This window comes from Plasmodium yoelii (genome assembly GCF_900002385.2).
Source record: "Plasmodium yoelii strain 17X genome assembly, chromosome: 11".
Classification (NCBI taxonomy): Eukaryota; Apicomplexa; class Aconoidasida; order Haemosporida; family Plasmodiidae; genus Plasmodium; species Plasmodium yoelii.
Genome location: NC_036183.2, coordinates 676,536 through 690,372, shown reverse-complemented (window position 1 = coordinate 690,372; position 13,837 = coordinate 676,536). Strand labels below are relative to the sequence as shown.

The window sequence follows — 13,837 nt, the reverse complement described above, 5'->3', positions numbered from 1 at the left end:
AAAGAAAAGATAACAGTTAATTGTTTATCTCGTATATATTTATTATATGTACAAATGGAATGTCAATTTATTTCAAAATTTGAAAAAAAAAAAGAAAAAAAATACGACAATATTATAATCGTATATGTTAGCAACAATATGTACGAATATTCATTTGAATAAATAATTTTGATTACATTGTTTCACCTATTCAAAATTACCAACTATATTGGTATAGTCCTAGTATCCTTAAAAAATAAAAAGTATAAAATATATGGCACTATTAATTTAATTTTATTTAATATACCGCATATGATGAAAGTTATTACCTAAAAAATAACAGTAACAATATTGTTACCTTGAATATTTTCATTGCGATTTTATCATTATTTTATATTTTATCATTTTATATTTTATCATTTTTTACCATTATATAAGTTATAACCGTATACCCAAAAAACTTTGAAATATCTCTAATTGTAGAGGTGTATATATTATATGAATATTGAAAGAATTTTATTCAAGATATTAAAATGAGTGGGCTAACACTTATGGATATAATTAAGAATGATGTACAAGTACTAAAAATTTTGTTTTTATATTAATATATTTTTATTTAATATATAAAGGGAAAGGTAATAATAACAGGGAATAGATTACAAGTGTGGAACACGGTCTCACATATATATATATATATATATATACATACATACATGTACATATAATCGTTTTCATATGCGTATAATCCATATTTTAAACAATGTGTTTAATAATTTGTACTAAATGATAAATTTATTTTTTTTATGTATATATATTTATCTATTTTTATTTTCTTAATATGTTACTCATTATTACAATAAGGTTATTATATATACTTGACCTTATATATTAATTTTTTATAGTTAAAACTGTTTGTATATATACCACATTTTTGATATATATATTTTTTTTTCATCAAATAACCCTGTTCTTCCCTTTTAAAGTATTATATATTCGTGTGTGCAAATGATTAAATATATTTTTTTTAGCTAGCTATTTTAAGAGATATACCTAAAAAAAAAAAAAAAAAAAAAAAAAAAAAACACACACACACATTATATATGTGCATATATAATACTCAAGATAAGTAATTGGTTTTGTAAGACTTGTATTTCTAAAGAGAACAAATAAAATGAATGAAAACAGATCAAGAGATTATGATTATTTATATAAAATAATATTAATTGGTGATAGTGGAGTAGGAAAGTCATGTATATTGTTAAGATTTTCTGATGATCATTTTACAGAAAGTTATATAACCACTATAGGGGTTGATTTTCGTTTTAGGACTTTAAAAGTTGATGATAAAGTTGTAAAATTGCAAATATGGGATACAGCTGGACAAGAAAGATTTCGAACTATAACTTCAGCATATTATAGAGGAGCTGATGGAATAATAATAATTTATGATACAACAGATAGAAATTCATTTTTGCATATTAATGATTGGATGGCTGAAATAAATAAATACACAAATGATGATACTTGTAAATTGTTAGTAGGTAATAAATTTGATTGTAAAGATGAAATAGAAGTTCCAACAGCTGAAGGGGAAAGTAAAGCAAAAGAATTAAACATACCATTTATTGAAACATCAGCTAAAGATTCATTGAATGTTGAACTTGCTTTTACTATGATAACTCAAGAACTTATTAAAAAAAAAAAAAAAAAAAATATTAACTCAGTCAATAATAATCAAACTAAGGTCAATCTGTCTTCAGACGACAGAGATCAAAGTTCATTGTGTTCGTGTTAAAAAAAAATGTGCATACGTATAAATAAGTATATGTATGATATATGTTTTTATCCTTTAACTTTCGTTATATTTTATTTTTTTAATTCTACATTTTGGTATTTTTTAACTCCCCATTTTGGTATTTTTTAACTCCCCATTTTGATATTTTTTAACGCCACATTTTGGTATTTTTTATAGCTAACTAGCCATTTTCGTAGCTAGCTATTTTGGTATACAATTTTGCAAAAAAAATAATAAATTTTATTTTTCATTAATACGAAAAATGATTATTTAGGATAGTAAAAAAATGCATATATCGGATGTGTGTATAACCATAATTTATTTCGCAAAAGAAAGTTTCAAGTTTCTCACTAAATTCGTTTATACCAAATAAAAATGCACATTTTTTAATAGTCTAAAATGATTTAAAAAAAAAATAACAAAAAAAAAATTAACACCCTATTTTCTTCATGAAATTATGATTAAAATGTGTGTAGAGTAGTAAAAAATATGTATGTGTGTGCAATAATAAACGTCGAAAAGGGAATGTAAAAAAGTTAAACGAATGTGTAGGTAATTTCGTATAGGATGTCATTTGAGTGGCACTTACAAATAAAGGTGTTATTATAATTGTTTTTTTTTTCATTAAATTTTTGAATATAAGTTTTAGGTATAGTCAATAAGGATTCTTCATATGGGGTATTATCATTTACTAATCCATGTATGTACATTTTTGGATATATGGTTAATAATCCTTGTTGATCTTTTAGGTGATCTCGAATAAATTTTTTTTTCTTATTAAAATAAATATCATTAAAACATGTATTTTTATTTTTTTTAGTTATAGGACATATAATAGCTAGCTGTATATCTTGATTAGTTTTTGTATCAATAGTAACATTTATTTTATTTTCATTTATTACAATGTTGTCACAATTAGGATTTATATTAGCATAGTCGCATATATTAGCATTAGAAAAATCGAGTCCAACAATATTTTTATTATTTTGTGTATTTTCGCTACTTGGATTGATCACGACATTTTTTATCACCTGATTGTTCATATTATTTTTATTGACAAAAGGAAGTTGTAACGTGACTTCGTTTTTAATATAAGACGGTAATTGAAATATATAATTTTTATCAGGAAGTTTAACATATCTAGTATATTGAGGAAATTTTAATTGTGGCATCAACGTTTTTTCATATTCTGGGCTTGGTAGGGTAAAGTAGATTATATTATTATTATATAGATTTATAGAATTTTGATTTTTATTTAAATCTGAAGTTTGTAATACATAATTATTTTTAAAATATAATTTTAATCTTAAGAAAAAATCTTCACCTAAATAACATTCTAATGTTATATCAAAAATAAAATATCTTTCTAAATCTTTTTTTATATATAATGTATATAATCTATAATTGTTATATTCATATATTGATTCTATTTTATGTATTATATTAACGGGTTCTGAATCTTTATTATATTTAACATGGAAACATTTTCTTATATCATGTTTAGCACCATTATAAACTCCTAAAGTAAAATATCTATCATCACCATCAACAATTAAATCATCATATAAAATTGTACATATATATTTATTTCCATGTTTAACAAATCCGGGATTCATGTGCTCTCTTTTTATATATAATAGTGCACAATATTTAACGGCACCAGTATGTTTTAATATATATGTATAGCTATTCTTTCCAGCAACATAATTATATATTAATCTATAGCTATCTAAAGGAAATAAGTTTCCTTTTTGATAATCTACATCCGTACTTGTAGGGGCTTCTAATGGGATTGTATATATATTAGTATGCATATAATATATATAATGTGGTGGTTGTTTATTATTAGAAATTATTGATATATAATATCCTCTGATTTTTGAAATGTCCCACATATAACTTTCAAGTCGTGCCAACCCTACCAAATAACATTCATAATCATATCCGTCTTTATATTTACATTTTAAGTATCTATTTAAACTCTCTATTTCAGAGTAATATAGAAATCCTATTTCATTTCCATTGATCTTAGGAACTAGTTTTGTGTATTTTAACTTGGGATCAACTCCTGTTACGAAGAAGGTGAATTTTTCCCTACAATAAAAAATGATTAAACGAATTAAACGAATTAAACGAATTAAACGAATTAAATGAATCAAAAAATATGTCCAATATAGACAATAAAATAAAGCACTATAGCAAAAAAATGTTAACCAAAAAAATGTTAACCAAAAAAATGTTAACCAAAAAAACGGTAAGCAAAAAATCATACTAGCATAAAATCGATTTAAAGATTTCACTTACGTCCAATTAATTCCACCATCAGAACTGGCATTACATAAAATAAATTTGTTATATTCTCCGTATTGTGTTCTTTGTGTATCTAGACCACATATAAGGATATATTTTTTTTCAAATATATCTAATTCGCTTATTGAATAATCTTGTAAACTTAATGGATCTATTGACTTAAAATCGATGTTAATTTTTTGAGTTGTAAATGTTATTAAATCTGTAGAAATTGCATTGTGACATTCATATGGTGAATAGTTCAATGATTTACTAAAACAGTATACTATTACTAAGTTTTCATTATTTATAAAACTATAAAAATATTCAATTTTTCTTTTTGTATGATCATTAAATAATTTTAATTTTTCTTCCCATTTATTTTCTGTATTATATGCAGATATATAAATATTGTTACTTATTGAAGTGTTTGTAACTATTTTGTCATTACATACTTGGACTATTTGTCCTTGGAAATTTAAATAGTGTTCTTTATAACATTTACGAATATTCGAATCTTTTGATATTAGTTCACTATCTACTTTAAAATAAAAACAGTTTGTTTTTATAATTAAAAATATACTCCAAAGAAAAAGAGGCCCAAAAATCGATAACCGAAACATTCTATTAAAAATTTCCAATTTCTGTGTCTATAATATGTGTATTTTTGTGTTATATTATTTTATCCAATATTATTATAGTTTTTTCTCGACTTTGTTCATACCCAAGTTTTTTTTCCTATCCTTATTTACTTGCATCAAAAAAAAACATTAAGTTGCGTAAAAAAAATTAAATTATTTAAACACAAAATTCTTAAAATAGAAATGCACAAACATATTTATGTGTTTTTTTTCCTACACATTTTAGGTAGTTACATACCTATATATTTTTTTGACTAGCTATATTCCATAAAAAAACTACGTTGTAATGCTTTTAAAAAAAATAAACAATAATATTTTTTTCAATTATTATTAATTTATTAAATAGGACAATAAAAAAAAAAAACTCTATACATATATTCCCATGTATTTGTTCGTCAGATCATGTATATACATACATTTACAAAGACGGGAAAATGTACCTGTTTTTTTTTTTTTTTTCCTATATACAGGCTGATAATGACTGAAAAAATTATTATTATTTATATAAGCATGTAATTACATTGCACACACTTGGGCATTAATTTATTTATACTTTATTTTTTTTAAATTGAACGTTGCAATTTTAAAGAAGTTTTTTTATATACATTAATCACCTGACTTTGCAATGTGTACATAGATAGTGCAGTCATTGCATAAAAACAATTTTTTGCGCATGTATGTGTTTTATCGATCAAAATAGATGATAAATAAAATGTCAATACATAAAATAATAGTAGTAGTAATAGTAGTAGTACTAGTAATAGTAATAAAACATTGCGATTTGTGATAACAATAATAAGTGAATAAAACAATGTCGCTAATAAAACTTGGGGATAATAATAATGCAATGATAATAGAAAATAGCTAGCTATCCCTGTATTTTCCTATTTCCATTTGTTCGCACATTTTCGCTAAACCTCCTTATCACAAATTACCCTTAAAATATCCATTTATGCCAAATGGCAAACCTTATGAATAATATTTGGACTTTCCTTTTATTTTTTTTTGTTTATAAGCGAGTTTCCATTTTTGTTTTCAATAGTTCATAACTTATATATATACAATAATGGCTAGATTTCAAAAAAAATTATATTGCGAATAAGGGAAAAATATAGTTGTTTATCCTTTTAACAGTTAAATATACCGAAACATCCTCCATATTACAAAACTTTTCATATTTCGTAGATCTTAAATTTTATGGTGTCTAAGGTTTAAATAATTTTTTTTAAAGAATTACAAAAAAAAAATATAAATATGTGTCAAACTTGAAATGGAATAAAAATGTATGACTAACTAAAAAAAAAAAAAAAATTGTCTGAACAAGTCATAATATTTCTTCTTTTTTTTCTTTCAATATACACATTTTTTTTTAATAAGTATAATATGTTAAGGAATTAATTTGTATTATGTGGTTGATTAATTTTATATTTTATTTATTTTATTTATTTTTTTACTTTTCTCTTTTTTTATTTTTTAACTATTTGCATATATATTGGGTGTAAATAAAATGTCTTCACGCGCCTTATTATAATAGTATGGTAAAAAAATAATAAATATATTTACAGTGCAACTTATATTGTGTGTTTTTGTATATAAAAAATATTTTTGAATAATGATTATATCGTTTTGCTTTAAAAAAAAAAAAAAAAACGATTTCATTGTTAAACTCATTTTTTTAGTTATATAAAATTATATATGAATATATATTTATTTATGTGTTTATGTTTATTTATGTAAAGCTATGTGAAATATTACTTAAATAAACACACACCACTTGTAATAATTTGGTATTCCTTTAATTCACTCATTTGTATACATATATATAAATATATGTTTTTTTTTTCATTCTCTATTTTTTAAAAAAATAAAATATTAAAATGAACGAAATAAAACCAAATGTTGGTAAACATGGTAACGAAATGTTTATGAAAGATAGTGTGAATAAAATTACAGAGGATGCTGGCTCCTTACCTAGGGAAAATTACATTCAAATGAATAAAGAAATAACAAATATTGACACATTAAAAAATGAAAAATTTAACGAAGAAATTCAAAAAAAAATAAAACCAAATACTTCATTAAGGGAACAACCAAGTAGCCTAATACTCAATATTAGCACATATGGCGATGTAAAAAACGATAATAGTAATAATAATAATAATAATTCTGCGAAAATTTCCAAACTAACAAATAAAGATACCAATATTAAAATGGACGCCATGCAAAATGAAAGGCGAGGAAATCGTATCCCTACTAACAATAGTAGTGATTTCGTTAGTACGAAAATGCAACATCTTCCCTCCAAAGGAGATACATCAAATGAGAAAAATGAATACCCAATTGATAAAAAAGAACACAAAATCGATTGTATAGATTCAAAAGGTAGCAACCATGAATATATGAGTAACAAACATGGCGATACAAATGTGAAAGATAGCCACACAGATAGTAAACAAGAACATATGAATAGCAAATGTGGATACATAAATACAAAGGATAATCGTGCAAATAGTAAGCATAATCCTATAAATAACAAACCCAATCGTATAAATTTAAATATGAGAAACATAAACAAACAAACCGATACGGAATGTAGAAAGGGATATGATGATAAAATGAGAAATGGGATAAAACATGCTAAAATCGAAAAAAAAACTGGTGCAATATTACATAAAAATAATAAAATTAAGTCTTCTGGTATATTAGGTAGTGAATTAATAAGTAAAGATAATAAAATAAATAATAATGAGATAAAAAATAAAAAGAATCCATATGATGTATCAAATGAAAAGAAACTAAAAATATTAGAAAAACGTGTTAGATGTTTAAATACATATTATAATAGAAAAGATATGGGGAGTTGTAGTTTGAATAGTTCAGTACAATATAATGATGGAAACATAAATGGAAATGAAAATAGTATTAAAAAAAATGTACTATTATTATTAACTCGTGATTTCAGAATAGCTGATAATTGGTCTATTATATATGCATATGATATGGCAAAAAAAAACAAATGTAATTTATTAGCATGTACATATATTAATAGAAAAGAAAAATTTACTGAAAGATATATAAATATAAAATTAAAAGTTTTAAAAAATTTAGAAGAAGAATTTAAAAAATTAAACATCCCATTTTATGTTATTCCAATATTTATGATAGACGAATTTATGGAATTTTTAAGAATCCATGAAATAAAAACAGTTGTCTGTGATTTTCATTCATTAGGATATCAAAAACAATTTGTTGAAAATCTTGTACAAATGTCAAATAAAAAAAAAATAAAAATTTTACAAGTCGATTCACATAATATAATACCATTATGGATAACATCAAAAATGGAAGAATCCTCAATTCGAACTATAAAGCCAAAAATCCAAACTCACTTATCTTCATTTTTAATAGAATATATAAAATTAGAGCGTTTTGACCAAATTATAAAATATCCAGAACCATTTGATATTGTAAGTTTATATAAAAAATTAACAGTTAATAATTCTTGCTCAGTTCTGTCAAATTTTGTGTGTACAGAAAAAAAAGCCAGAGAAATTTTGGAAGATTTTTGCAAAAATAAATTAGACAAATATAGTGTAAAAAGAAATGACCCCAATTACGATACGATTAATCTCCTTATTCCGTACATCAATTTGGGAATTATATCATCACAAAGGTATATTGTTTAAACGCAATTCTTTTATAATAGCATTGCTAATTTTGATCATTTTTATAACATTGATCATTTTTATAACATTGATCATTTTTATAACATTGATAATTTTTATTTTTTCAGGTGCATACTCGAAGTTAACAAATATGCCCTGCAATTTCCTTCTATTCATGCCTCAAGTGGAAAAGAATATTTTAACGACGATTTATTAATAAAGAAAGAATTGGCAGACAATTTTTGTTTCTATAATAAAAATTATGATAATTTTAACGGGGCCAAAGATTGGGCAAAAGAGAGTTTAAAAAAACACGAATTAGACAAAAGAAATCATTTATATGATTACGAAGATTTTCGAAATGCTAGGACACATAATGACATTTGGAATTGTTGCCAATTACAATTAATAAATGAAGGTACAATTCACGAATTTTTAAGAATGTATTGGGCAAAAAAAATTCTGAACTGGTCAGAAAATTCTAGAACAGCATTAAAATGCGCAATTAAATTAACCAATGAATTTTCTATTGATGGAAAAACAGCTAATGCATATGTTTCCATCATGTCATCTATTATGGGTGTTCATGATCAAAGTTGGAATGAAAGAAGTGTTTTTGGGAAAATTCGATACATGGATTATAATAGTTGTAAGCGTAATTTTGACATAAACTTATATATGTCAAAATACCCCAAAGGGAAAGAAAATGCCTTAATTGTTCAGAAAATTCCGACTATGACTTTTTCAAGTTATATAAAAAAAAGAAAAAATAGCGAGCTGATGCCTATCCAGGAAAATAAAAATGAAAAGGTTCAGAAGAAAAAGGCCTCCATGTCGGGAGGGAACGATACGGAAGCGAAAAGTGGCACGAAGTTAAAATGATACGAAGTTAAATGGTGCAAAGTTAGAATGAAAAAATAGTTGACGCTTTTAAATGTTACAATTTTCTCATAATATTTGAATTAAAAAAAAAAAAAAAAAGTATAAATATGTCAAAAAAAATTTAACATAAACATAATGATTTGATTAGAATCAATCTATATATATGTATATATATATATACTGATAAGTTGTCACAGAATACCAAAAAATATAATAAAATAAGTAGCAAAATGAACGAAGTAAAATAGAATGTATAACATTTGATAATTTACAAATTTGACTATCCATTTCATTATGCTTGCGTTATTTCAGTGAAATAACTATTTAACAAACATGTACATGCACACATGTGGCTTAGTTGGTAAATACCAATATGAAGGTGGCTGCTTTGCTCATGTGAATATTTGCGGGTTAACTATTAATGGATAGTGGTTACACAATACAAATAATTTAATGGGATTTGAAAAATATAAATGCATATTTGGTAATAATATACATACTTCAATTCGCTTGTAAATTTTGAAAATAACATGATATCTAGGCATAAATAATATGTGTGCAAATTGTGTGATGACAAAAAAAAAAAAAAAAATAAGAAGAAGATAAGGAAATAAAATATTATGAATTACTAAGTATTATATGATTTATTTTAATCTATTTTTAAATGTTGAAACAAAATATTTTTTGCTACTTCTGCCTTTTTTTGTATATAAGCAGATCCATTATATGTCCCAGATTTTGCGTTAAGTTTATTTAAAACGATATGTCTATTATTTATTTCCTCTTTTAGTGACATTAATTCTTCTTTTGTTAATTTTTTATATATTTTATTTCTGTCTAAATTTAAAATGTTTAAAGCCTCTTCAACATTCATATATGAATTATATTTCTCTTTTATTAAATTTGTATTATTCTTGTTTTTTATAATTTCTTTATATGCCTGTATTGAATTATGATAATTATGTAAAAGGGGGAAATATATGAATAGGCAAACTATAAAATGTTATGCATGTATATATGTATATATTTTTTTAAGTCATAGTATATATATATATATAATAATAACTACCATTGCTATGTATATATAATTTAAATATTTATATAATAGGGAAAAAAAAAAAACAAAATATGTAGGAAATTAAATAATGGTTATTAAAAATACAAACATATAGTTGATATTTTTTTAATATAGAATATATTTATATGTAGTAAATATATATATATATGTGGCTATTTATAATAGCAACATAAATATTTGTATATTTTATTACCTGTATAAAGGCTTTCCCCAAAGCAGTAGAAGTTATAAAAACAAATTGAAAAATAAACTGACTTAGCGGCTTAAATGGTAACATTTTTAATTTTCTTAATTATTAAAAAAAAACTCTAAATAAAAAAAGAGGATTTTATTTTGGTCTTTAAAAAAAGTTAATATAAAAAATAATAATACCAAGTGACACATATAATTTACATGTTGCCATTATTTTAATTAAAAGGAGAAAATATGGTAAAAAAATATGATAGTAAAATGTGATAACAATTTTTATAAATTACATATATTATATAAATTTATTATTTGTTATGAATTATTAATTTTAAATCATCAAATTATGTTTTAAATTATTTCAGCAAAAAAAATACAGGCGTTTATTTATTTTTTTTTTTGATGGCTATAATATTTTGAAATAAATTTGAAAAAAATATCACCGAAATTTGTTACCATGTATAATATATTATAATGTAGTTTCACGTCTTTTATTTATTTTCAATAATACGTCAGGCCTACATATGTATATGTTTGCTTATTTTATAATTTTTTTTTTCATTTTACAAACAAGTATGAAAAAAATTAAGTGATGGTAAATTGATAATTCGGGAATAGGTTTTGTCATTCATTTTTTACACAATTGTTAGGGGGAGAAACTTGGGTATTTATTTTACATTTCGTTTATTTATTATTTTATTTACCCCTAAAAATTGTATATTTGAAAATGATAAAAACAACCAAATTGTTACTACTCAAGAATGCGTCGTCTACAAAATGTACACTTTTAAAAATCAAAAAATAAAAACTAACAATTTTTGTTTAATTTGGCATTTGAGTAAATATATATATATATATGTTTTTTTTTTTTTTTTTTTTTTTTTTTTTTATGTACAATTATAGCAATAACACCTTATTTAGCTAAACCATTTCTCAATATAAATTTTTTGAATAGTGAAGATATTCCTTTTTGGCTTAATTCTGAATATGTATTTTTTTATAAAAAAAAAAAAAAAATGTTTACAATTACATGAGATATATAGATATATTTTTTACTGAAAATGTACATGATTTTTTTTCACCTTTTTTAAAATTGTCTTTAGATCAAAAAGGGGAATACAATTTTCAGTTCCAAAATTATTGCATATCCCGTTTATGTAGCTCAAACAATTCATAAGTATAAGCCACTAGACATTCCACAGGTGCATTAAAAAAACGCAAATAAAATATGTATATATGTATGTGTAATATAGGATTTTTTTAGTTTTTTTTTTCCAATTTTGGGAATAAAATAATAATGGAATTTACGTTTTTATTTACAGATTGCCATTTTTGGAAGATCAAATGTGGGGAAATCGAGTTTAATAAATGCTCTGATGAATTATAGGGAAGTTGCTCAAGCATCTAAAACGCCAGTAATAATTTAAGACGAAAAAAATAAAATAATAAATAAAATAAAATAAAATAAAAAATAAAAAATATTTTGATAACAATAGTATTATTGTATCGACATTTGTTCATATTCTTTATCAGGGTCGAACGAGACATTTATTTATTTACAACTTATTAAATTACATATCTGTTGTAGATTTACCAGGATATGGTTTTGCAAAAGTTTCGAAAAGCCTTAGAGATAATTGGTCGATACTTATAGAAGAATATTTAAATAAAGCAAAAAATTTAAAGAGAGCTTTATGCTTAATTGAATGTACAGAATTATTTACACCTTATGATTATGTTTTGTTGGACATGTTCATAATGAAAAATATTCCTTTTCAAATTATAGTTACAAAAATAGATAAACTAAAGGTAATGAGCTTAAATTTAGTTATTTTCTCTATATTTTTTTTTTTTCAAAAATATTATTAACTAACGTTCTTTAGTTTTTATTCCAAACTAGTTTATTATGTGAATTTATAGTCCCTATACATACACTACTGATATGTGTATGCATATATGTATGATGTAGGAATATACTAAATTGGATATGCTTTATTTATTGTTTATTTTATTTAGGCTGAAGAATTACATCATGCAATGATAAAAATTATTTCAATAATTGAAAATTATAAAAAAAAAGTAAAAGTGTTTAATGAGAATATACATAAAAAAAATAATACTTTTAAGAAGGAAAGTTGTGAATTCAACATAAATGAATATTTATTCAATGTTTCAAGTTTAAAGCGTTTTGGAATTCAAGAGTTAAGAGCAAATTTAAGTTTAATAGCTTTAGATAATGCAAAAATAAAGCAGCGATAAAATAGAAACATCCTTTTATATATGTTTAAGTAAAATATATTTTTCCATGTGTTATTTCTTTATAAAATTGAGAAATATTTGCATATACTTTTTTTAGGGGGTTATTTTATTATTTTATTTTATTTTTTTTATCGAGCTAATTAAAAATATAGCTTTTTTTTTGTTTAAAAAAAAAAAAAATTATGGCTAGTCAATATGTTCATAATTTTTTTCAAATTTCGTATTATCAGACCAGCTTGTATAAGCAGAATAGTAAAATAGGGGTGATATATTATTAGCGACCCCTTTTCTCGCGTTTTGTTTTTGTAGATCCTAAAATACACTTTTTTTCCAATAATATATTTGAATTATAAATCATACATGTTTTAATAATGCATGATTATATTAAAACTTTTATAAAAATATTTTAACAATTTTAAAAATAAGAAAAGAAAAGAAAACAAAAGAAAGCAAAACAAAACAAAGTGTATTTGGCTATTATTTAATCCTAATTAATTTATTTAATATAATTTTTATTACTATTTTCCCCGAATTATTTTACAAATATAAGAATATTTAAAATAATAATACTTATGTAGATCCTATTATACACTATATATACATTCGTAGTAAAAATATAAAATACACGTAACCGTCAAATAAATACCTATAATTATATAGGATTGTATAGTGCACACCTACTTATTCAGTATATTAATATTAACCTGTGCAAATATTATATTGTATGTATATATGCATGTATTTTTTTAGTTATTTATCGAGCTAATAATATAAATTACATGACTTATTCAGAAAAAAACAGGAAAAATAGCTTTCAAAAAATTGATTTTTTTTAATTTAAAATTTATAAATTATCAATGAAGATATATTTTAATAATTAATTTATTAATTTTATTAACATTTTATTAACATTTTATTAACAATTTTATAACTTTACTAATTTATTTAAATTTTTTCACATTTTAACCCTTTTAAAAAAATAACATAATTTTATAATTTATATAATTATATAAATTTTTCCTAAACATAATCTTTCGCAATTTTCCAAACATATATAAAAGTA

General features: G+C 22.7%; 5 protein-coding genes across 5 annotated transcripts; 3 read left to right on the top strand and 2 right to left on the bottom strand.

Annotated features, from left to right (window-relative positions):
* Positions 1–1,150: 1,150 nt before the first annotated feature.
* PY17X_1114600 (uncharacterized protein) lies at positions 1,151–1,774 on the top strand (the record flags this gene model as incomplete). The annotated part of the gene is made up of 1 exon (XM_725655.1): positions 1,151–1,774. The coding sequence occupies one exon, from the start codon at positions 1,151–1,153 to the stop codon at positions 1,772–1,774; it is 624 nt and encodes a 207-aa protein (XP_730748.1).
* A 536-nt stretch (positions 1,775–2,310) lies between these two features.
* Positions 2,311–4,686, bottom strand: PY17X_1114500 (6-cysteine protein; the record flags this gene model as incomplete). Its single annotated transcript, XM_725656.1, has 2 exons — positions 2,311–3,868; positions 4,079–4,686. 2 exons carry the CDS (start codon positions 4,684–4,686, stop codon positions 2,311–2,313), a joined length of 2,166 nt encoding a protein of 721 aa, XP_730749.1.
* A 1,895-nt stretch (positions 4,687–6,581) lies between these two features.
* Positions 6,582–9,251, top strand: PY17X_1114400 (DNA photolyase; the record flags this gene model as incomplete). Its single annotated transcript, XM_725657.1, has 2 exons — positions 6,582–8,377; positions 8,498–9,251. 2 exons carry the CDS (start codon positions 6,582–6,584, stop codon positions 9,249–9,251), a joined length of 2,550 nt encoding a protein of 849 aa, XP_730750.1.
* A 649-nt stretch (positions 9,252–9,900) lies between these two features.
* On the bottom strand, positions 9,901–10,606 carry PY17X_1114300 (mitochondrial import inner membrane translocase subunit TIM16, putative; the record flags this gene model as incomplete). Its single annotated transcript, XM_022956477.1, has 2 exons — positions 9,901–10,191; positions 10,523–10,606. 2 exons carry the CDS (start codon positions 10,604–10,606, stop codon positions 9,901–9,903), a joined length of 375 nt encoding a protein of 124 aa, XP_022812379.1.
* A 636-nt stretch (positions 10,607–11,242) lies between these two features.
* Positions 11,243–12,774, top strand: PY17X_1114200 (GTP-binding protein, putative; the record flags this gene model as incomplete). Its single annotated transcript, XM_022956476.1, has 6 exons — positions 11,243–11,294; positions 11,419–11,504; positions 11,619–11,717; positions 11,838–11,930; positions 12,049–12,324; positions 12,532–12,774. The coding sequence occupies 6 exons, from the start codon at positions 11,243–11,245 to the stop codon at positions 12,772–12,774; spliced, it is 849 nt and encodes a 282-aa protein (XP_022812378.1).
* Positions 12,775–13,837: the final 1,063 nt, after the last annotated feature.